The 24707-nt window shown below is 38.0% G+C and overlaps 1 protein-coding gene across 1 annotated transcript in view; it reads right to left on the bottom strand.

The window, feature by feature from the left end:
- LOC145680228 (uncharacterized) overlaps positions 1 to 24707 on the bottom strand; it is an 85973-nt gene that overhangs the window by 22432 nt on the left and 38834 nt on the right. The window contains exons 10-12 of the mRNA XM_081750545.1: positions 21824 to 21998; positions 6851 to 6963; positions 1589 to 1756 (exon numbers count right to left, since the gene is read on the bottom strand). Coding sequence (XP_081606671.1) covers positions 1589 to 1756; positions 6851 to 6963; positions 21824 to 21998 — 456 coding nt within the window. The remainder of the gene's footprint in view (positions 1 to 1588; positions 1757 to 6850; positions 6964 to 21823; positions 21999 to 24707) is intronic.

Raw genomic sequence — 24707 nt, 5'->3', positions numbered from 1 at the left:
ACCCCAAGCACCAGAAGTGAACGCTCTACCACAGAACCACCGCGGCCCCAAAACTGACAAGGAGTAGAGTGCAAAAACATTGGTGATGTTTATGCCCTACAGGTTTATAAGCTATTGTGTGTGTTAAAGATGCGGCGGTTTCAGCGTATTCTGATATCCTTTTCAAGCAAGAAAAGAACGGCATTTTGTGTTAGATACAGTAAGTGAACTCTGTAGCTATGAAAAATGCGACCAATGTAATGTGACCATATTGCTAATCTAATTGATTTTTTTATGTAGTGTGTACCTTTTGTTTTTTTAACTCAGTTGTGTAATAATACATTATAATGTGCATAAAGCATTAAAATATAAGCAAAAGAAATAAAATTTTAAAACCAGTAATTTTTACGTAAAAAATATATAGATTATATAGGGACTCTACGTTGGGGTTTACGGGAAAAATTCTGACATCGGAGGTTAAGGGTTAAGGGTCAACGCTACAGTTGTGACGCAACGGTAGAAGCAGCAGTTCGGTAATTGCGTCGCCAGCGGCCACCACAATTCCTCACCGACGGCATTATAAACTTAGTTTTGCGTTGGCGCAAGTGTGTTGTCCGTAATGGAGACTATGTTGAAAAATTATACCACCATTTGCAGCTGACATTACAAGCTCTCCACTGATACCTTTACCGGTGCTATCTGTCACATACAAATAAAGGTATCATCTTGGGACTTTCTGAATCACCCTCGTATACTGCAAATTTTTCTAGTTTCTTTCTTCCTTTTAGCATTAATAACTGACACTTGGCAACACCGTTTCCCGGACACACTGCTTCCTCTTCAGCCTTAATATATTGTAAGGTTCCGCATGTCTACATGTCATGCAATAACCACGTGTGAAACTACATGTGTTAATCGTAAATAAAAACAAACAGACGACGTCCCTGAAGAGGAGTCGCCCACCACCGCCAACAGTCGGAAGGACGAGGATCACCGAAAGAAGCAGACACTACAGGATAAAAGGGAGCTGCACGCCACGACCAACATCAATCTCCACAGGTTGATCAAACCACCTAAAGCCCTAAGGCGCCCGGCCATTGGGTTACCCTACCCTCTCACCGACGCTTGGTCAATTGAGAGACACCTGATCCCAAAGCCCTAAGACGCACGGTCATTGGGTTCCTTCTCTCTCTCACGACGCCCGGTCACCGAGGGAGACACCTAATCCCACGCACAAGACTTAAACCCTCTCACGACTCCTGGTCAAAGAGAGTTACCTCATCCCAAAGCCCACGACGCTTGGTCAACGCGTTCCTACCATACTCTAATCTAAAGTATTTAAAGGAATCTATTATTGTACATACTTCTGTATTAGAGGAACCTTTTATAATAAAAAGATGATGGGAAAAGTTCAAATCCCGAGTACTATGTTTGCTCTACCCAAGAAATTTTACAATATTTATGAAACATAAAATACACAAATATTATATATATATATATATATATATATATATATATATATATATATATATATATATATATATATATATATATATATATATATATATATGTAAAAGCGTATCAGATTTATTGGTTTGGCTATACTTACGTGCTATACAGCTCCAAATCCAACGCACTAAGATACAGTTGTCTACAGAGGTCAAATCCAGCCATATGATGCCGTAATTTCCGAAGATTTTCAATTGTATTGTCTGGTAAACATTCGTTTGTCTCAAAATGGCAACTTATCCTCTTTAGTGTTACGGGATCGTATAACCTGAAGATAATAACCATACCACATAAGTCAAGTTGTTAATTTACTATTTAAGTAGTACAGCTTTTATATATAGAAAAGAGCAAAAAACCCTTAACACATTTAAACATGTGAATTTTTTTCGTACTCATACCTCCAATTCTTCATCCTTTTAAAGGATCGAAGGGATCGTATAACCTGCAGATAATAACCATACCACACACATTTAAACATGTGATTTTTTTTTTTCGTACTCATACCTGCAATTCTTCTTCCTTTTAAAGGATCGAAGTCTGGCCGTGAACGTAACAGATGGACTGTACAACGCTACATACTATATAGGGTGGGCCACGAAAAAGTAGCCCTGACAACATCTATAGCAGTAGTCGCCAAACTTATGAAGCTTTTGAGCTACCATACTCTTTTAAAATCCTGTTGTGAGCTACCAACCAAAAGAAACAAGCGTTGTTGTCAGCGCCCCCTGTCGTTAGCGACAGCTCACTAGAAGAATCAAGGTTAGCCAACCGGAGCGTTAACGCGATCTACCTAAAATGTCTCCGCAAGCTACTAGTGGCTCACGATTACTGGTCTATAGTAAACTATGTAAGACAGAAATTAAGAACTAACATACCTGTACTAATATCAGAGTAAATGTTAAAAATGGTCTCCCCAAAAAATAGCTAAACACTTATGTGCAGATATACCAGCGTCAAATCTCTCGGGGTAATATTGCTGATGCACGTCCTGTATGCCTACAAGTCTGGTGACTGTAGCGGCCATAAGTTTCTACTTACTGTTTGATCAGCAGTAAACAGTTTAGGAATACGAGCAAGTGACCTCTTAGACATGTGACGCGTTCTTCTTCTGACAGAGCTGTTGAGCAAAGTCATCCAAAATGATCAAGTAGATATCTATAGTGACTGGATGTAGAAAAATATTGGACTAATAATACACGTAGCAACCAAGCACAGCACCTACACTACCTTACACATTTTATCTTCTAGTTACATAAGGATACCTATGTATTCGGAGCAAATTTTCTGACACCCAATACCTGCTCCTCTTGGCTTTACGAATCCTGATAACTGAAACACAACAACCAATAACAAAAAGTAACACGTGTTTCCTTCTGCGGTGCACAAGATGATGCGATACGGTTTCAACTTAAAATTCTTCAGGATATGTCTGCAGGTCCCACCCCCCACCTGTTGGGATAGTTTTCTGGTAGACTTCCGATGATTAACAAATAGCAAATACTTCGGAAACGCATGTACGAAGCTTAGGAGTGCGGACAGATGGTGCCCTGTTTCCTGTGTTTACAGCAGTTCCGGTTTGGCACTATTTTTTAACCAATTACTGAATCTTAGTTTAGTTGGGACGGGACGATCAGGAAACATTATACGGAATAAATCCTGAGTTTCCTTCTCAGAATCACTTCTGATGTGCAACTCTACAATATTCACTCGCTCTAGTATTCAATATCTTGCTAACGTACGCACAATATAATACACCTCATCTTCTCAATCTCAGTACAAAACTGACGATCGGAGCAGGAAAGGGACAGACGATTACGTGACTCACGGGAGGGGAGTTCTTATATAGGAATGTATGTCCTCTTTCTTTGTTCCAATTTTCTACACTAACGTCCTATACGTGTTCCAAACATAAGATGTTAATATTTTATTAAATATTCTCTATTATGGTGGAGCTACTTTTTCACAATCCACCCTGCAGTGAACGCTTTTTGACAATTGAATGCTAAGTTTTCTTTACATACCGAAGATATATCCTCTTCAGACCTGAAGGCTAATTTTGGTAGGTGAACTACCATTGGCTATGAATTCACTGCTCAACATTGATACTAAGAAATCTCCCCAGGTCCGAATGGCATGTCACCTAACCTTGAACAAATCGTAGGCAACTTGAAAGCTTTCAACAATATATTTGTAGATGGCAGCACGTTATGCAGAACACCAAGTCAAGGTAAGTTATCAATTATAGATGTGTTTGTTAATTTCTTTTGAAAGACAAAGTATTACTAACATTTATTAGATGCTTGCTAGCAGTAAGTGACATCTAGGTGAGATGCCATTCGGACCTAGGGAGGTTTCTTAGCATCAGTGTTGAGGAATGAATTCATAGCCAACGGTAGCTCCAGGTCTGAGCCGAAATTAGCCTTCAGGTCTGAGGATACATATATATAGGGTGTTTCAAAAGTTCTATACCACTCCTTTTAAAATCCGCACGGATGTATTTATATTGAACTTGATGTAGGAAGTATACAATAGGACTAGGGACACACCCTTTGAATGATGGTTCGTGGACGGCCGCCATCTTGAATTTCACTTTTTTTTTATTTCGAACAATGGGTGGGTCATGTGATACATGACCTTAGAATTTGCTCAGGATGTCAAATCTGAAATCAGATTTTATGTATCTTTATTTGGTGCGAAGTTATTCCTCTTTATTTGGTGTTTATTCTTCTTTTTGCAGGTGGTGAATCATGCCGTTTACAACTGAGGAACGCATCCAGATCATCAAACTGTGGGGTGGGAGAAGTGGCCGTGCAGTAGCAGCCGATTTCAATCTGTGTCACCCATAACGTTACCCTAAGTCACATGTTGCAGTGGCACAGTTATCAATCAAATTTGAGGAGACAGGTACGGTCGCGGACAGACCGCGTAGTGGACGACCGCGGACAGCAAGGGACGACGTAACAGCTACGGCAGTGCTGGCCTCCTTCTCGATGTCATCGCAGCGGAGCACACGTCGTCTCTCCATGCAATGTGAATGTGATGTGAGTCTCAGTTCAGTGTATAAGTGCTACAGAGGCTCATGTGGTATCCGTGTAAGATGCAAATGCAGCAACACATATCCGAGGACGATACCAGATCGTCGCGTGCAGATTTGCGAGTGGGCAATCGAGCAATTACGGCTAAATCCAAACTTCGCGATGGAGATACCCCATTTCGATGAAGCCCATTTCGTAAATGGGGAGGTGAATAGGCAGAACATGCGCTATTGGTTACCTGAGAACCCCGCATGAACAGATCCCTTCAAAATGATCGGTGCAGAGAAGATTATGGTGTGAGCGGGTATATGGAGAACACGAATTATCGGTCATTTTTTCATTCATGAAACTTTAACTGTGGAACGATACTTGGAGATGATACACGATCAGATACTGCCAGGTTTGCTGTCGAAAGATGGTACATTTGTCATTTTTTTTTTTTTTTTCAACACGACCTGGGGCGACAGGACATGAATGAACAATTTCCTGGGACATGGATTGGTCGCCGTGGGCCAGTTGAATGACCTGCCGATTACCAGACCTCACTCCAATGGACTTCTACCTTACAGAACACATCCAGGCTATAATGTGAAAATTCGTGATCTTCGTCATCTTGAGCAACGTATCATGACTGCCTGTGAGCAAATTTCCCCAGCTACCCTGCTCCGTGTTCATAGGAATTGGGAGAGGCGTCTACACACCCAGCACGGAGCACATGTGGAGCACATTGTGTTACAGGTAAATATCAATTGTCGCTGTCCATAACTTCTAACCAAATAAAGATACATGAAATCTGATTTCAGATTTGAAATTCTAAACAAATTCTAGCCTAAGGTCATGTATCACATGATTCACCTATAAATAAAAAAATAATGAAAAATTCAAGATGGCGGCCGTCCGCGAACAATCATTCAAAAGGTGTGCCCCTAGCCCTATTGTATATTTCCTACATCAAGTTCAATATAAATACATCCGTATGGATTTTAAAAGGCGTGGTAAGGGACTTTTATATATATATATAAAGGTAACCAAGAAAGTTCTATCGCTTTGTGGAGGTATTTGTCCAATTGGCCCTCACACCGTGAGTTGAATGCGAATGGAGTTAAGGCGAAGGTCAGTTCTGGTGTGGGTATATCCAACATACTATATGGTTGTGGCAGTTCAGTTACACCCTGAACTTGTGTAAGGACAGAATGAACATGGGACCTCCACAGAGCGTCATAAATTTGTATATGCTGTACGAGTTCAAACTGGGGTCAAACGCCGCTGCAGCGGGGCGGAAGATATGCCACGCCTTTGGTGACAGAGTCGTCACTACGCGGACAGTGCGGCGATGATTTAACAAATTTAAGGACGGTGACGAAACACTCGAAGACGCACCACGTGCCAGAAGACGAACACATGTACAAAATGAAGATCTTCACGCAGCAATTAAGGCGAACAGTGGCCAGAGATGTGAGGAACTGCGACTACAATTCAGTGTGAGTGGAGAAATCATTCGGCAGAACCTCCATCAAATTGGGAAGCACTACCAGTTAGGTCGATGGGTCCCACATGATTTGGCTACAGGCCAGAAGGCAACACGAGCACACACCTGGGTTTCTTTGCTGTCTCGTCTGAGGAAGGAGCCATTTCTGAACAGGGTGTTGATATATGATGAGAAGTGGGTCCTGTACGAAGCTCCTCGGCGCCGTCATCATTGGTGAGTATCCCACGAACTGCTCCAAAACAGCCGAAACCAGCACTGCACTAGAAGGAGGTCCTTCTGTGTGTTTGGTGGACTGCTCGCGGCATCGTGCATCGGGAACTGCTTCCAGCTGGTCAGAACATCAATGCAACTGTGTACTGTCAGCAGTTGACCGTGTTCAAGAAAAACTCAAAACTCTCCAGCCAGCATTTTTGAATCGCAAAGGGGTTCTCCTGTTACAGGACAACGCTAAGCTCCACGTGGTTAGGATGACCCGGGATACTATTGCCTTGGATGGGAAACACTATTGCATCCGCCATACTTCCCGGGCATTGTGCCGTCCGATTATTACCTGTTTCATAGAGGACGCCAGTTCAAATCCCTGGTACTTGATACCTTCTTCGCTTCACGGCCCATCAAGTTCTACCGCGATGGAATCCATGGCCTTCCAGAACGTTGGCAGAAGGTCGTAAGTCTTAGGTGACATATCGATGTTCGAAAGTGGTAGGTGGAAAAGCGACAGAACTTTCTTGGTTACATTTATATATATATATATATATATATATATATATATATATATATATATATGAGCTCACAAGTTCATCTTTGCCCTTAAAACAAGATAAAAAAAAGCACTTACCAGTGTGTCATAAAATTACTGCAAACTTCCACCGCATCCCACTCCACATTCGTCAGACCAGCCACTTCCGAATACGATGCTTTAGTTAACAAATGCTGAAGCGCTTGACCAAACTAAAAATAGAAAAAAACAAAAATAATAATTAAAAGGAAAGAAAAAAATATTTATCTAATGCTAATTTAAGTGCCCATTCTTTGTCCGGACGAAGAATCATATTATTGGAAAATATTTCAAACACACATACAGCTCTGTGCCTTCTGTTTAAGGGAACTTCTTAATGCATGTTTGAATGTAATGTGGCATTCTAGAATCCCCTATCTAAAGTCGTTCTTACACTAATTCTCTCGAAATCAGCACCTGTATGAATGCATTCTCGACTTGAAAACAGTATATTAACCCATTTCATAAAATTATTTATGGGCTCCTACAAAATTCGTTTTTTCATAGTCCCAAAGTCCCCATTGTTGAGACATAACCAATACGCTTTCTCGCACCTGAAAACGACATATTCGCTCCCATTTCACAAAAATTATTAACCAATCAATTAATTAATCAACCTACCAATTTAATTAAAACTTATCTTTGTTGCTATTATTATTATTTACGTAATTTTTGACACATCTTGTTCCATCTTTTATATTATTGACTGCTTCCCTGGCATCATTGTATAATGAAAATACATTCTTGGATTCCAATGAACTGGAGAAGGCTTTATTGAAACAAAGCAACAGCTTCTGAGTTAAATGAAGATGTGTATATATATGTCATTGTATATACACTTCCCTAGTAAAAAGTAAAAGTAACTTTTTTCTGGCGTTTAATAAGGCCGATTTTTCCCGCCATTTTTTAGTTTTGTATTTATAAACGAATTTCTCACTTTAAATCTCTTTTGAGGAGTAAAACAACAACATACTACATACATTAGAAGGTAATAAGATCAATACTTTGCATCATCATCGTAAGTATTCCGCCATTATAGGCAGATCACTTGCTGCAACTGAGAATCTTCCATGCTCCATGGTCCTCCGCTAACCTCTTCGTCTTCACGTACGATTTTTCTCTTTTGATATCGATCATCAGTTGCAGTTTCCTTCGCCCTCTCCCTCTCTTTCCTGCCACCATACCCTCTAGCACGTCCGTCCTGATACAGTTTCTTCTTAGCCAATACCCCAATCAGTTTCTCTTCCTTTTTTTCAATAATATGTAACATCGTTCTTTTCTTCCTCACCATTTCTAACACCCTCTCATTCGTTTTCCGCTTTACCCAGCTAATTCTCTTCATTCTTCTCCACACCCACATTTCGAAAGCTTCCAATCTTTTTTTTTTTTTTTTTTTAATTATTTTTGCGTTGATCCTATCCCATATAGTACAATACTCCACATGAAGCATTTTATGAGTCTTTTTCTCAACTCTTTATTCAGAGTCCCACAAAACAGACTTTTCTTCCTCCTAAAGGCTTCTTTCGCCATTCCTATCCTTGCTTTTATTTCACGTTCGCACTTCATATCATCAGTAATAATACTACCCACATATCCAAAACTAATCAGCCGTTCTGTTTTCTCCCCTCCTATATCTAACATCGACCGAATATTTTGCAGGACCTCCAAATTTTTTCCACTGGTTTAGATTTACTTCACAGCCGCTGAAATTCCACTTAAATGAAAGACAAGCAGTTTGTGGCATATTTGCTAATGGACGATATATTAGTATATTAATACACTAATATGAATTATACATATTAGTATATTAAAATTAAGTATTGCCTTATACCCGAAAAAACATACTGTATTATTCTAAATGATTTCAAGTCTCTCTGGGGTCTTCATCAGTAACTCTTCTCCCTGTTATATATATATATACTAAATACATGGAAATGCGCCGGGACCATAATACAGCAAATTATGGATGCGTTAAAATATTAAATAATACTTTTGATAAAGTGGATAGTTTAAAATATCTAGGATCAATATTAACGGATGAAAATCATATTCACGAAGAAATTAAATGTCGACTAAAAGCAGGGAATTCGTGTTACTATTCGGTTCAAACTCTCTTGTCGAATTTGAAGCTTAAAATATACAAAACGATAATCATGCCTGTTGTTCTGTATGGTTGCGAAACATGGTCGTTTACTCTGAGGGAAGAACATAGACTGAAAGTATTTGAGAACAAGATCCTGACACGAATATTCGACCCAAGAGGAAGGGGAATGGCGGAAACTTCATAACGAGGAACTACATAATTTATACGGTTTACCAAACATTGCTCGGTTCGTCAAGTCTAGGAGGCTTAGGTGGGCAGGACATATAGCTAGGATGGAAGAAAGTAGAAATGCTTTCAAAATCTTAACTGGAAGACCAATCGGAAAACGACCATTAAGAAGACCTAGGCGCACATAGGAGGACAATATTAAGATGGATCTCGCAGAGATAGGAATACAAAGTAGAAACTGGATCCAGTTGGCTAAGGACAGAAGTCAACGTAAAGCTTTTGTGAACGCGGCATTCAACCTCCGGGTTCCATAGGCCATAGAGTTTTATAATCCACGTAGGAAACATTTTTGAACCACCAAAATTAAGTTCATACAGAAAAACCTATAGATTTGTGTGTAGTTGTTAAACTTCATACATCTTCACTTTTTGGGCTTGTACGAAGTTCTATTACACAGAAGTGTATAGATTTTTCTTTATGAACTTAATTTTGGTGGTTCAAGAATGTTCCGCAAGTGGATTTAACTAACAAGAATATATATATATATATATATATATATATATATATATATATATATATATATATATATATATATATATAACAAAGGGAGAAAGGATACTGATGAAGACCCCAGAAAGGGTTGAAATAATTTAGTATAAAATAATATCTTTTGGGATACAAAGTTAGTAGTTACAGGGTGTCTACTTAAATTCCAAAATGAAATTTCGTTACTTTTTCGTAACCTTTTCTTTCCCAGCCCACAAAATTTAGTAACATTCTCAAGAGTGATCCGGGTACGAATTGGGCCAAATTTTCATGCACGCGATAGAAGCGTGCTTTGCTTGCGATTTGGTAGCGTCTAAAGCAGACCATAGACATTTTTGGTGGTAAATTTTGACGTTTTATAGAACAAAATTTTCCAGTTTATACTTATATTTATACAGATGAAAACATCGTGACCCAACGTTTTCTGATTTCATGACTTTTTCGTGACTTTCTTGACTTTCATGACCGTGTTCTGATTTCATGACTTTTTTTCATGACTTTCGTGAATTTCCTGGCCGATAGACATCCTGATTTATTTTTAATTCAATTCTAGCATATCCCGGACATACTATTTGTTTTAAAAAGCACACTTGGATCACAACTACAATATCTACGAGCGAATGTGAAACAGAGTTTTCTCAGATGAGCCTTATGGTAGCTTCATCTAAGTCATCTCTGCTACTACAGACAAATCCTGCACTGATATTCAGCAGACAGTAAGACCGCCTCTTATACTGTTTAACCCTAGCAAATATGTGGAATCCATGGCTGCTACGAAGTTATTATTCCGCAGTTGATATCAAAAGCAAGCAGCAATCTGAAGATGAAGAAAGTACACCAAGAGAAATGTTGAAAGTGTGAACGATATTCAAGGTAAGTACATGTATATATGTATATACTTATAGTAAGTACATATTTATACGCAAGGTAAGTAGTGTACATATCCGAGCGTTGAATCCCTGACTGGAAGCATTTCTGGAAGGCTTCTTTTGGAAGGTCGTTCGGCTGCTCTGTCATGGCCCTCTCAATGTTAGGAATTGTGTCAAAACATTTTCCTTTAAGCTTGGTTTTAATGTTTGAGAAGAAATAGAAGTCACATATTGCTATATCTGGACAGCACAGCAGATGTGGACAGACAAGAGTTTTTCTCGACCAAACACTCGCGGATCAAAAGCCAAGTGTAGCACGGTTCATTTTCGTAGTGAAGAAGAAAGCCATTTGCCCATTTAATCGGTGGTTAAAATGCTTTCCACGGACCCATGCGAGATGTTTAGTTCTTGGGAAAGCTCTCAAGTAGTCATTCTCCTGTTTGAACACATCATTTGTGCCACTTTTTGTACGTTTTCATCTGTTTTGACGTCAAAGGACGTCTCGATCGTTGCTCGTTTTCAACTGACTCCTTGTTGCTTTTGAATCGCTCATATCACTTGTAAACAGTCCTCAATGCTACCGCTTCAACGCCATAAAGTGATTTTGAATTTTCGTGAGCTTCTTTGGCACTTTTTTTTTTTTTTTTAAATAAATTTATAACAAAACTACTTAATGTTGGCGCGTGACAGACACTCTTAACGCGTCCTCACTCTTCTGCTTTTGGAAGCCAACTAAAAAGTCACAACTCTTTCAAACTCGACAATGACTGTACCAAAGGTTTAGGCTACTGGGCTTACTAGTTGAAATGGATACAACAACTATACATAGCACTGTGCAACTACATTCAACCTACTTTTTGATTACACTTTGTATATAATGTAAATACATATTCCATGGTTTAAAATCTTATATACGTATCGTATAATAGTATAGGTGTTTATAAATATTATCACCTCTGAAGTTTTTGAAATGAAATGAAATCAAACGAAACGAAATGAAATTTTTAAGTTTTACGTCTCACGGTTATGCCGACTAGGGCTAAAGGAGACAGTGATGATGAGCAATGAATGAAATGGTGGAATGAAGAAAGTGGGAGGAAACGGGAGAACACCGCGGAAACCCACGCACACGGTGTTTGTCCACCACAAAGTTCACTTGGCGGGAGCAGGGTTTGAACCCGGGACCCCATGCACCAGAGGTGAACGTTTAATGCACAACATTAGTTATATTTCCCACTTAAAAACTAGAAAAACACAAACATAAAATTACAATAAATTGGTAAATAACGAAATCTATCTTTTACTCACTATGTATCACTAACATACAATAGATGTAAATTGTCGAACTCGACATGCTTTGAAACAGAAAATATTATAATATTTCAGCTAATCTCATTACAGTTTGTTAGGCGATTAAATTTTATGATTGGCTGATAGATTAATGTCTCTTTTCAACATTGACAACAGTGACAGTGACAGTCAATTACAGTGTAACAGTGACAATAGCACTTTTTATTTTACTTATTTATTTTTTGAATGGATTGATCTGACTTTATTGTGCCACATATAGCCACGTCAAAAACTATACGACATTAACCGAACACATTCAAGTGGTAAGGAAAAAAAAAAGTGTGTCCTGCGGAAGTCTTTGGTAATTAAACTTCCAGAAATGCTGTGTTATATATATATAATATTTTAAGAAAATTATTAAATTTATTTAAAACAATTAAATATTTTTGAACTACTTACACCTATTTACATAGTAAAAGTATTAAATACTAAAACTATTAAAGTAGTAAAGTAGTATTAAAGTAGTAAAGTATTAAAGTAGTAAAACTATTTACATAGTAAAAGTATTAAATTACACCAAAACGTGTCCTTTTCGCAGAGAGCAATGAGATTCAGTACCGTACCGTATTTCTTCGAGTATAAGGCGCCATCGAATTTAAGGCACACCTGAAATTTCAACTTATTTAAACTAATTTTAAAAATGATTTTTATATATATATATATAACACGAACCGAATATGAAACTTTGTGCAACGTGTCATTTCAAACTTTAACTGTATCAAACAGGTTCCAGATTAGCATGGTCAAACATTTAACGCAGGAGAAAAAAAAAAAAAAAAAAAAAAAAAAAAAAAAAAAAAAAAAAAAAAAACGCAGTACTCTTTATGATGCAACTAGAAGGTATAAGCATTTTATATCTTGATGAGTGAGACAGAAATGTTTCGGATCGTATGCAAATCGAAATATTCACTACGCAAATCTAGAACGGACTTCCTCAAGGTTTAAGTTATGAGATGACAAACGTCATCAAATGAGGTAACGAAAGAATCTGGAAAAGCTGTTATAAACATGGTTAAACATTTTATTTAAAAGAGAGTGAAAAAGTTGCCATGCTGTTCATAATATAATTTTAAACTTTTAAATCGGGTGGAACACAATGAACTTGACTCCTAACATTTGATCCTCTATATCCCGGTCAAAACTGATGATTGATCCATCAAGTACAGGGTGTCTCATAAAGAACATACATAACATACAAATTTATTAATGAAATTAAGTACCGTATTTCTTCGAATATAAGGCGCCATCGAATTTAAGGCACACCTGAAATTTCAACTCATTTTAAAAATTATTCCAATCTAAGGCGCAAAAATAATGTACAAATGCATTCCTATTTCGATAAGCATTTTCTTATCAGTAAAACGAAATTTTCATTGTTCGTGAGCGACTACCATCTTCATTGCATTTGCAGTCTGTCACTGTTGTAATACAACCAATTTTAAGCAAATTAGTTGTAACTACCAGTATTAAAGACTGCAGTAGATTCTATGTTGTAACCTACGTGCAATCAATAAATATGTATATTGCAGTATATACACATCGAATCCAAGACGCCATCGAATCTAAGGCACACTTGAATTTTGGACGTCTAAAAGCTGACAAAAAGGTGCGCCTTATATTCGAAGAAACACGGTAATTTACATATTTTTGCAGTGTATGCTACCTCTGACCATGCATAAAATATGATATTACTCGTATGCCCTCCACGACTCTGCATGCACATTCTCGTTCTTTCGATGAAATTTTCTTTAACTTTTCGGCATACTTGCACCTCTAGTTCTGAAATTACAAGATGAATCTCGGCCTTGAGCTCTGGAAGTGATCGTGGTTTGTTGGCGTACACACGAGATTTCAAATACCCCCCCACAGAAAGGAATCACATGGTGTCAAATCACAAGATTTGGATAGCCAATTCATGTCACCGTTGCGAGAAATCACCCGGCCAGGGAACCTATCTCGTAACAAGTAGTACGAGGGGCGTCCAATAAGTTATCTACCTAGACAGGAGGGGGGGGACGGGCCATACTGACGCCTGATACGCACGCCAAGGCCACTGTGGGAAACCTCGCTGCGTAATTTGAGGTCAATCGGAGCAACGTAGTGCCCGTGAACAGAGTGTTTGTGTTATGCCGCGCAGCGAATGTTTGTGTGACGGTTCAGAAGTCAATCGGAGCAACGTAGTGCCCGTGAGCAGAGTGTTTGTGTTATGCCGCGCAGCGAATGTTTGTGTGACGGTTCAGAAGTCAATCGGAGCAACGTAGTGCCCTTGAGCAGAGTGTTTGTGTTATGCCGCGCAGCGAATGTTTGTGTGACGGTTCAGAAGTCAATCGGAGCAACGTAGTGCCCGTGAGCTGAGTGTTTGTGTTATGCCGCGCAGCGAATGTTTATGTGACGGTTCAGAAGTCAATCGGAGCAACGTAGTGCCCGTGAGCACAGTGTTTGTGTTATGCCGCGCAGGAGTGTTTGTGTGACGGTTCAGAAATCAATCGGAGCAACGTAGTGCCCGTGAGCAGAGTGTTTGTGTTATGCCGCGCAGGAGTGTTTGTGTGACGGTTCAGAAGTCAATCGGAGCAAGGTAGTGCCCGTGAGCAGAGTGTTTGTGTTATGCCGCGCAGCGAATGTTTGTGTGACGGCTCAGAAGGTTTAAGCTGCCATTGCTGACTGTGGTTTCCAAGTGTTGAATCATCCTCCTTACAGTCCGGACATGGCCCCTAGTGACTATTTCTTCTTCCGAGACTTGAAGAACATCTGCGGGGTCAACGCTTTTCGTCGGACAACGAGGTCCAATAGAATGTTTCCCCGTGGTTTGAAGGCTATTACAAAAATTATTTTTGCTCTGGGATTTCTTCGCTCCCTACAAATTGGTGACGGTGCATAGACCTCCAAGGATAACATATCGAAAAACAGTGATGACCAGGTGAGCCTATTTGCATTCCTTCCTGTCTAGGTAGATAATAGGGGTGTTCCGGATTCCGGAATACTTCGGAATGAAAATCTTAATTCCGGAATCGGAATTAAAAATTTAGTTATTCCGGAATTCCGAAATTTCGGAATTCCGTAATTCCGGAATCTCGGAATTCCGTAATTTCGGAATTCCGTAATTTCGGAATCTCGGAATTCCGTAATTTCGGAATCTCGGAATTCCGTAATCTCGGAATCTCGGAATTCCGTAATCTCGGAATTCCGGAATCCAGGAAGTTCATTCCGAAATTTCGAAATCTCTAAATTCCGGAATTTCGGAATTCCGAAAGTTCACCTCGAAATATCGGAATTCAGGAATCTCGGAATTCCGGAACTTCAGTCAGAAATTTCGGAATTTCCAAAACTCGGAATTCCGGAATCTCGAAACTTCAGCTAGAAATTTAAATTTCAGAATATGAGGACTTCGGTTCAGCACTTCTGAATCTTTGAAATTCGAAAGTCCCAATAACGGTTTCGTCGTTCCAGCATATCGGAATCTCGGAATGCTGAAATGTCAGCATCTGAAATCTTCAAGTAACATGATTATGAGATAGATATCAACACTCAGACAATGTAATGATGAAACCTACTCTTTTTTACTCATTGTCAGTGGCGGCAATACCCGTCTTTCTGCAGAACGAAAAGAGCTGAGCAGAAGGACTCATTGAACAAAGTGTAAAGACTTCATTTACTGGTTCTTGTCTTGTTCTAATGTTCTATCCAAGGGCAGGCTCTAACATGTTTATACATCGTTGCTAGCTGGGTCACTAGTGCAATACGGATAGAGTATCGACCAGTTTCTTCCCTGCGTGGCTTCAAAATGACATATAGAAAATGAAAAACTTAGAAACAGGGTGAAGCCATAAATTGCGAGTTTCATATTCATTACCTATATATTTACTTGCACACTTGAGCCGATATTCACCCTCGTACTCCTTAATGTTTAGAAGCCAGGTTCTGGATACGTAGCTGAAATGCTCGTTCTGCGCACGAAGAGATTTTAGATTTTAGAAAAGCATACGACTCGGTTAGGAGAGAAATATTATACAACGTTCTTAAAGAACTTGGAATACCGAGAAAGCTAATTAGATTAATTAAGATATGTTTAAATGAATCCCAAAGTAAAGTCCGGGTAGGAAAATTTTTGTCCACGAGCTTTCACGTCGAAAATGACCTGAAACAAGGAGATGCGTTGTCGCCATTATTATTTAACTTTGTTCTGGAATACGCTATAAGGAAAATCAAAGATAGCAACCAGGGCCTAGAGTTGAACGGTATTCACCAGGTTATGGCATATGCTGATGATGTAAATTTAATAGAGGATGATAGGAGAACAATAGAAAGAAATGCAGAGATCTTATTAAACGCTTACAGGGACATGGATTTAGAAGTAAATGCAGAGAAAACTAAATACATGGAAGTGTGTCGGGACCGTAATACGGAAAATTGTGGATGCGTTAAAATATTAAATAATACTTTTGATAAAGTGGATGGTTTCAAATATCTAGGATCAATATTAACCGAGGAAAATCATATTCACGAAGACATTAAATGTCGACTAAAAGCACTGAGGGAAGAACATAGACTGAAAGTATTTGAGAACAAGATCGTGAGACGAATATTGGGACCCAAGAGGAATGGGGAATGGCGGAAACTTCATAACGAGGAACTACATAATTTATACGGTCTACCCAACATTGTTAGGGTCGTCAAGTCTAGGAGGCTTAGATGGGCAGGTCATGTAGCTAGAATGGTAGAAAGTAGAAACGCTTTCAAAATCTTGACTGGAAGACCAATCGGAAAACGATCATTAGGAAGACCTAGGCGCAGATTGGAGGACAATATTAAGGTGGATCTCGCAGAGATTGGAATACAAAGTAGAAACTGGATGCAGTTAGCTAAGGATAGAAGTCAGTGGGGAGCTTTTGTGAACGCGGCATTGAACCTCCGTGTTCCATAGGCCATAGAATTAGTTAGTTTAGTCATATGTGTACCAAGTTTGGTTGAAATTGCTTCAGGTGTTCCAAAATTATGCTGGAACAAACATACATCCATTTTTATAAGACAAAGCATCTAGCTCTTCTCCCTCATAGTTTTCTTAGTTTATATTTTCTTGTATTAGGAAAACAACTTTTCAACGAAAACATGTGGTTCGGAGCTCACATACGTAGTCGGTCCCGTAACTAGCTGATAGCAAATAGTTTTTCATAAAGTAGGTTTTGCATAATGCTATACCATAATTATGTAATTTTTGTAGATAGCATGGCACAAAAATTAATTCAATTATACCATTATACCTGTTTTAATACACAAAATGAAAACTTTCCTTAATGTCAAATGTATTTTGCGTTAATATAAAGAAGAAATAAAAATATGATAGATCTGAACTGCGGAAGATTGGAAATACAATGTAATATATTTGTAATAACTGTATTTAATATTTGTAAAAGCCGTGGAAAAATATACAATCAATCTAGCTTTCAACATAAAGTAATAATGAAATGCCATATCAATAGAATGTTAATCATCTCAAATTTCTTTAATTTAAAGGAAACCTATAATTTTAGTTTCTACCGTAATTTTTTCTATCAGAGCTTTACATAATAGCGGATTCTTACTCTTATAAGTTAGGCTACCTGTTCATAAGATCAATAAAATAAACAAACAAAAAATACCTTATTATGTTTAAAGATGTTGGTTAATGCAATATAAATTTCGTATAAATTTTCATAGATTAGAATATACATTATTACATTAATTTACAAAAACTAAAAAAAATACACATTACCTCAAATCCAATACTATCATTGTACAACATTTTAATACTTTTCTGAACACGGTACTCGCGGTTATAGAACAACCTTTATTTCGTCGGACTCTGATGTATAAAATCAGTTCTTCGATCCCGACTTGTGAGAGGATAGTTATGTTCGCGACAATTTTTAAAAGAATAAATGTTTTAAAAATTAGAAATAATATCCTATATATTTGATGGATGTCATTAAACCTGATTGTATCTGTAAATTATTTCTACTACAAAATGTTACTTTTGAAAATTCTTTTATCCTTTCATAGCGTTTTCAGTCTGGTTAGTTTTACTAGGACATATGTAAAAGGCAGAATGGAAATGTACATTAACTACAAATTAAAATAAAAAGTACTTATTATGATGAAACATAAGGAAATGTTATACAAATAATATAATAACAATATATATTACGCATATTTAATACGTAACACTAGAAAACTAAGAAAATGTTATGCTGTACAAACAACATTTTAAATACGAAATATTATGAAACTTAAGAAATATATTAATTGAAATATTATATTGAAATAATGTATTAACATTATGAAATCAAAGGAAATGTTATTTGAATAATATACAGATACATCTATGCTGTGATAATGACACTGGTAACTATGCCCTTCTCAATAGCTTAAATTTACCGTACCTTTGAAAATAAGAAAAAACAGATACAGAGACCGACAGAAGTATTGGAATAATATAATTAATACTTTATTTACATTGTATGAATTATAAACAACATACATCATATTTGCTTAGTAGTGTTAAATTTGTAAACATATAAACGTTACCATTATGTGTCTCCGAAACTATATTTAAAATATCATAATGCATGTATTTAGCACACAATATATAGAGTCTACTATATTTCTCCTGCGGTCTCACTTATAGGACGACATAACGTCTCCAAACGAGTAGACACATGACTGGATGCATGTTTTATGCCCCCACCACACAGTCGTTGATTTCATACTGTGCCTCGCAACAACAGCTCGCAATTGTAGTGTAAAGCTAAGCATTCACAAGTGACATGGTGTGTAAAGGTAAGGAGACAACAGTCGAAGAGAGAAATGTTGTAATTAATCTGTACAAACAACACAAACCCCTCTCCGAAATTGATAGTACAGTTAACAGAAGCAAAATTATGGTGTTCTCCATCATTCAGCGCTTCAAACAGACTAATAGTATTGTGAATAAGCCGAGATACGCCGCTCCTTCTAAACTTACTACTAGAGACAGGAGCCAAACAAGCAGAATCCGGCATCTGAGATTAGAGGAAGCCTTGAACAATATTCTGGCACTGTGATGCACACAGGAACAGTTGGACGGGTTTTACATAGTGCCGGTTACAATGCCAGTTTTCCTACGAGGAAACCATATGTCAATTGTGTGAATCAGAAAAAGAGTCTAAAATTTGTTAACATGTATAGGGGAAGCCAACAGAATTCTGGGATCACGTTCTCTGGTCGGATAAAAACAAATTCTGCTTATACAAGGGTGATGGACGTGTTACAGTGTGAAGGCTATCAAATACAGCTAAGAACATGGTAGCTACAGTGAAACATAGAGGCAAAAGTGTGATGGTATGGGGATGTAAGGCTTCATCAGGCGTTGGGGAACTTGTGCTCATAGATGGAATCATGGAAAAGTTTGAATACAAGAGAATTCTTGAAAACAATCTTAAGAGGAGTGCACAGAAGCTAGAATTGGGAAATGATTATTACTTCCATCAGGACAATGATCCAAAGTATACTGCGGAAATTATGAGGCTTTGGATGGTGTATAACACTCCTCACACTTTGGAGATACCGACCAAATCACCAGATTTAAATCGTACATAGAACATCTGGAACGAGCTCGAAGATCGTATTAGGAAACATCACATTAGAAGTAAGGACTATCTGAAAGAACTTCTTCAGAGTGGAGAAATATGAACTCTGCAGTCAGCACAAAAAAGTACAGTCATGTTAAAAAATTATTGTAGTAATCCATAGAAAGGGGAACATAACTAATTACTAGCTGTTCTCTGTTGAATGCTGATATCCAGATGTAAACAAACTATTTTCATCCTTTCTGGTAGTGGAAATAAGTATCCGATGCTTTTCATGAGTTTATATATTTAGTAGAAGACTCAAATTTATTTTGTAGCAGTTGTAATTTTGTCTACTTTCTTTGCATACCTATAGAAATGTTAAATCTAGTAAACATGTTTATGTTAGAATAATTATGTCGGACTCTGTACTTCGTGTATATATATGAATCCCCTGTTACACTAAGCCAGAGATGTGAAACAATGAGAAAATTTAGCTTATATTCAATAGTATTTTAAAATGTTTTTGGGACAATAGCTTTGTTCATGGACAGAAATATTAACTGCCCAGCATGCTCAGCGGTAAGATTATTTGTGTACACAAATATTTTCTCGCTAATTTTGTTAATCTTGAAAGATGGTGGGAATGATTAATCCACTAAAGTAGTGGCTCTTCCTCCAAATCTGCATCCCTAAGGCTTAGGTACAGGTTCAATTATTCTATTTGACTGCCTTCTTTATCCTGTCACCTTCCTAAAATGTCCTTCGTTTTAGGCAACTGTCTAATCTTTTAGTACCAACATTCCCTCGATTATCTTTTTTAGGATTTCCTGCTGGTATAAGTCTCAACTTATACAGTACTCTACCTTTTGTTATCTCAATATTTTTACCCAAATTATCTTCTTTAAACCTGAGATCTAAGAAAGCACAAATTTTCTACAGAATTCTGCTTCTTTCATCCTTCTCGAATCGCGATTTCAGAAGAGACAAAATTTCCATTTTCATGCTTCTTTCATCTTCTTTTTAAGGCTGCTTCTAAGATCTGTTCACTATCTCCCTCTTCAGTCAAAAAGTCATAGAATGAAAGATGTGTTTCCTGCGTACTTGCTTCATCTTGTTATGATATATCGTCTATCAGTTGAGATTCTTCGACTTGAAAATCTTTGAAATTTGTTCATATGATGGCCATATGTCCGACGCTGTAACAGATGTTTCTGCTGACATAGCCTACTGTCACAAAGCATTTGTAAGGACGATAATAGTTAATAATTCTAATTAATAATCATAGTTAATAATTCTGTTTCTTCGTTCTGAAGGATAAGATTTTTATATATTGTTTGAGACAGAACTTTTGCTATTTTTTTCTTGGCGTGTTAAAACTACCAGCATCAAAAGGAAAGTAAACAATCATCTTGTTGGCGTGCATGACGGAAGTATTTTACGCAGAAGGCCTAATGCATCTTACTCTTCTTGCAGCGCATGTCTCATTTTCCTGCTTTGACTCATAATTTGTCTGTTTCCGAAGGTCCCTGTAGCTCAAGGGCTTTGTTTACTCTAATATTCAAAGTATGGCCGAAACAACTCAAATGTTGGAAATTGCTCAAGTCAACAATGGCCTTTACAATATTGGCACTACTGTTGTTACACAACGAACATTTTCAGTTGGTATTTCCCACATATCTATACTAAAATATAAAGCCTCTAACAGATTTGATTTCGGGAAATCGGAATTCCGGAACTTCATCGCAAATCTCGGAAGTTCGGAATTCCGGAATCTCGAAACAAGATCTGAAATTTCGGAAGTTCGGAATTCCGGAATCCAGGACACGATACTAAATTTCGGAAGGTCGGAATTCCGGAATTTTAAAATTCCATCGGAAATTTCTAATAATCGGAATTCCGGAATTTTCGGAATTCCGGGATCTCGGAATTTCGAAATTCCGGAATTCCAAGATTCCGAAAATTCCGGGATTCCGAGATTCCAAAAATTCCGGAATTCCGAGATTCCGAAAATTCCGGAATTCCGAGATTCTGAAAATTCCGAAATTCCGAGATTCCGAAAAACGGAATTCCGAAAAATTCCGGAATTATAGACATTCCGAATTCCGGAATTGAAATCTCAATTCCGAACACCCCTAGTAGATAACTTATTGGACGACCATTTACGTTGTTGCAATCGATGTGTGACAAGTTGCGCTATTCGGAGGCTCCATGACTACTAACCACAAAGATAACAAATGAAAATCATGTAACATTCAGTGCTGCCAACTTACTACAACAGAAATGGCGGGCATTTCAAAAGTTGTGTTCTTTATGGGACACCTTCTTAAGTTTCCTTTTATCTCTTGGAGAGATGGGCACACAGACAAGACATAGTAAATACACAAACTCCTAATAAATTATTACATATTCATACCTTTTGGAACAATATAGATACTTCTTTAAACGACAGAAGCGACGGTTTACCATACAATGGTTGCGGGAAGTTAAAAATTAAAGATGCTAACGGTGTAGTATTCGCAATTACACTATTATTCCGTATCCCAATCATCCATCCTGCATTTCTCTCGGAACTCAGTTTCTCTTCTGGCCTGGAAAAAAAAAAATAAAACTGCATTAGCACAAATGATTTTTATGTATCCATCTTCTTTAACCTACAAAGGACCTACAATAAAACTAAAAACTATCTAACCACTGGTATGATAGCCCTTATGGGTCTGAGTCACTCCAACGCCATCTGTTAGTGAGCGGCTGAACTAAGTCCATTCTAGCGACGAACACGTGGTCAGCACGCTGCATCGCCCTGTCTTTAACAGGCATATCAGGAGCTTTCTAGACCTAGTGGGTCACGTCTTTCATTCACATGACTCCCCAGTTTTCCTCACGACGCTGGGTGGACGCCGGGAATCGTAGCCGGGACCACGCGGACGTGAATCCAACGCTCTAACCACCAGACTATGGCGTCCCCAAGGACATTGTTTAATACATAACTGGTTTTACTTTATTTGTCTTCATGTCACTTTCAGAATCATGAAATTTTCGCTGACTTTCTATTAGGTTATTAGATTTATATTCAACTAATTTGACAACGTCGCTGTCACTTGTGTAGTTAAGCCAAGATCATAAAACCTGCGTCATTTTTTATGTGGTGTCTAAGTTTTCAGATGTTGGAGTGCCATGTTGATGCTAATGAAATACCATCGAAAGTAAACTGTTGGGAAGGATACATAATAGCTCTTTTCCACGTACATTTCGCTGTGCAACCAAATAGTGAAACATTAACGGGAAAATGTTTAACCACCGGAGTGACCACAGCTAAAGATATAATGACCCAGACACACACAAATGAGTCCTATGCATGAACATTCAACAACAAAATGAGACCCGTTCGAGCTACCAGTGAAAATGTCGCCTGAGATGCTTCATAAAAATTGTCGACAGGTAGGCCAGTAGAAGCCACCACCTTAACGTGTCATGACCCAGAAATTAAATCAATCGCAATCCACTGTCAGCTACAACCTTCTCAGGTGCCACAGTACTGAACATAAGGTAAATTGCCAGAAATTGTATGAAAGATATTTTGAATCGGGGCGAGAATAAAAATGAAAGACTATAATCACATTGGATGTGAGAAACATTTATCTCACGCGTAACGGTATCATTCGGGTAATTTTGTCTATCTCTGGAAAGGGATGTACCGAAATGAAAATGAAATCTTTCAGTTTTATGTCACTCGGGCTATGCCACGTAGGCTAAAAGACACAGTGATGATGATAATGAATGGAAACGATGGAATGAAAAAAAATAGGAGGAAACGGGAAACCCCGAAAAAACCCACGCACACGGTGTTTCTCCGCCACAATGCCACCTTGGCGCGACGTGGATGGTGGGGACGTGCCAAGTTTTAGCTCAGTGTATTGAAAGTTTCTCACAGGGAATCGTGATTGATACTGGATAAGGTTTCGAGAAGAAGTTGGAGGTACGTAAGATGGACAAAAACATAAAGATGAATAATGCTGCCTATTTTCAGCAATCTATCATACCCCCAATTTATCGTAAAAGCAACCATCGTGTATCAACAAGAACCATTGTCCGTTTCAAAACATGAGAGCCTTGTCTTACACCACTATTAAAAGGGTAACCCAACCGTTGTTAGGGAGGTGGTTTGTGTATGTTGCCAAATGACCGATGTCATTAGGTAGAAGGAGAAACAAAAAAGAAAGAAAGAAAGAAAAACAAGTGAGAAATAAAGACAATGTTATTACTTTTTGTGATAAATAAAAGAAATCTGGAGAAAAGGGGACATTTGATAACATCTTTTCACCTTTCCAACCGAGGGTCGCCTATTGTTTTCTTAGATTTATGTCGTGTGGACAAGGGACAGAGCCCTCTGGGTGTTCTGTGGATTTCCAAGAAGCAAAACTCTTTTGTTCTGTAACCTAGTATAGATGCAGAACCACGTGGACAAAACGTTCATCCATCCTTTCCGGTTTTATCAAGACATGATAAAAGAAACAGGAATCCGTGTCATTCCTGTCCCGACATGATATTCCTGTCAAATTTATGATGCCAGCTCAATTGATTTCTGCCCATTTGGACGACTGTTAAAATGACGTCTACAACACTGTCCTCATCTCTCATGGAGTACCTGTAAAGAGGAATGTGATGGAATGTCTATGCCTGTACTCCAACGTAGTTTGTTGCATTGAAAATTGCGATTTTGGGTTACACAACCGGCAGTGAAGACAAAGCTCTTCACAGGGTAACTTTGAAAATCGGTCGATATAAAACCGAAGAATCTTCTGCAAAAGATCACAAATAAGGGTGAATACGTTTGTCTTATGCTCTTCCGACTTTAATGGATGGACATATAAAAGCACTACAATAGTTTCTATCTCTTTTAAGGTAGTCAGTGAAAGTGAAGTTGTTGAAACCAGTGAATCATAATAGAAAAACAGTGAAGAAAGAACGATTACTAAATGTACTCTGGATTTTCGCCGCCTTTTCTGGTGGCGACAATGAAGAGCACAGTCACTATTAAATGAGTACCTATATAAGAAACGCGCAAAATCACAATAGAAATCAATTTGTACAAGTATTAACTAATTAACTCTATAATATATGGAGTACAAAGTTCAATACCTCATTCAGAAAAGCTCTCCATTGATTTCTGTCCTTAATCAGTCTCTACTTTATATTCCTATTTCCGCAAATCCATCTTAATATTGGCTTCCCTGAAGTGACTAGGTCCTTCTATGGTCTTTTCTGATTGGGTTTCTAGATAAAATTTTGAAAGTGTT

This window comes from Thermobia domestica, chromosome 3 (assembly GCF_964235325.1).
Source record: "Thermobia domestica chromosome 3, izTheDome1.hap1.1, whole genome shotgun sequence".
NCBI lineage: Eukaryota > Metazoa > Arthropoda > Insecta > Zygentoma > Lepismatidae > Thermobia > Thermobia domestica.
This window is presented reverse-complemented; position numbering and strand designations above follow the sequence as displayed.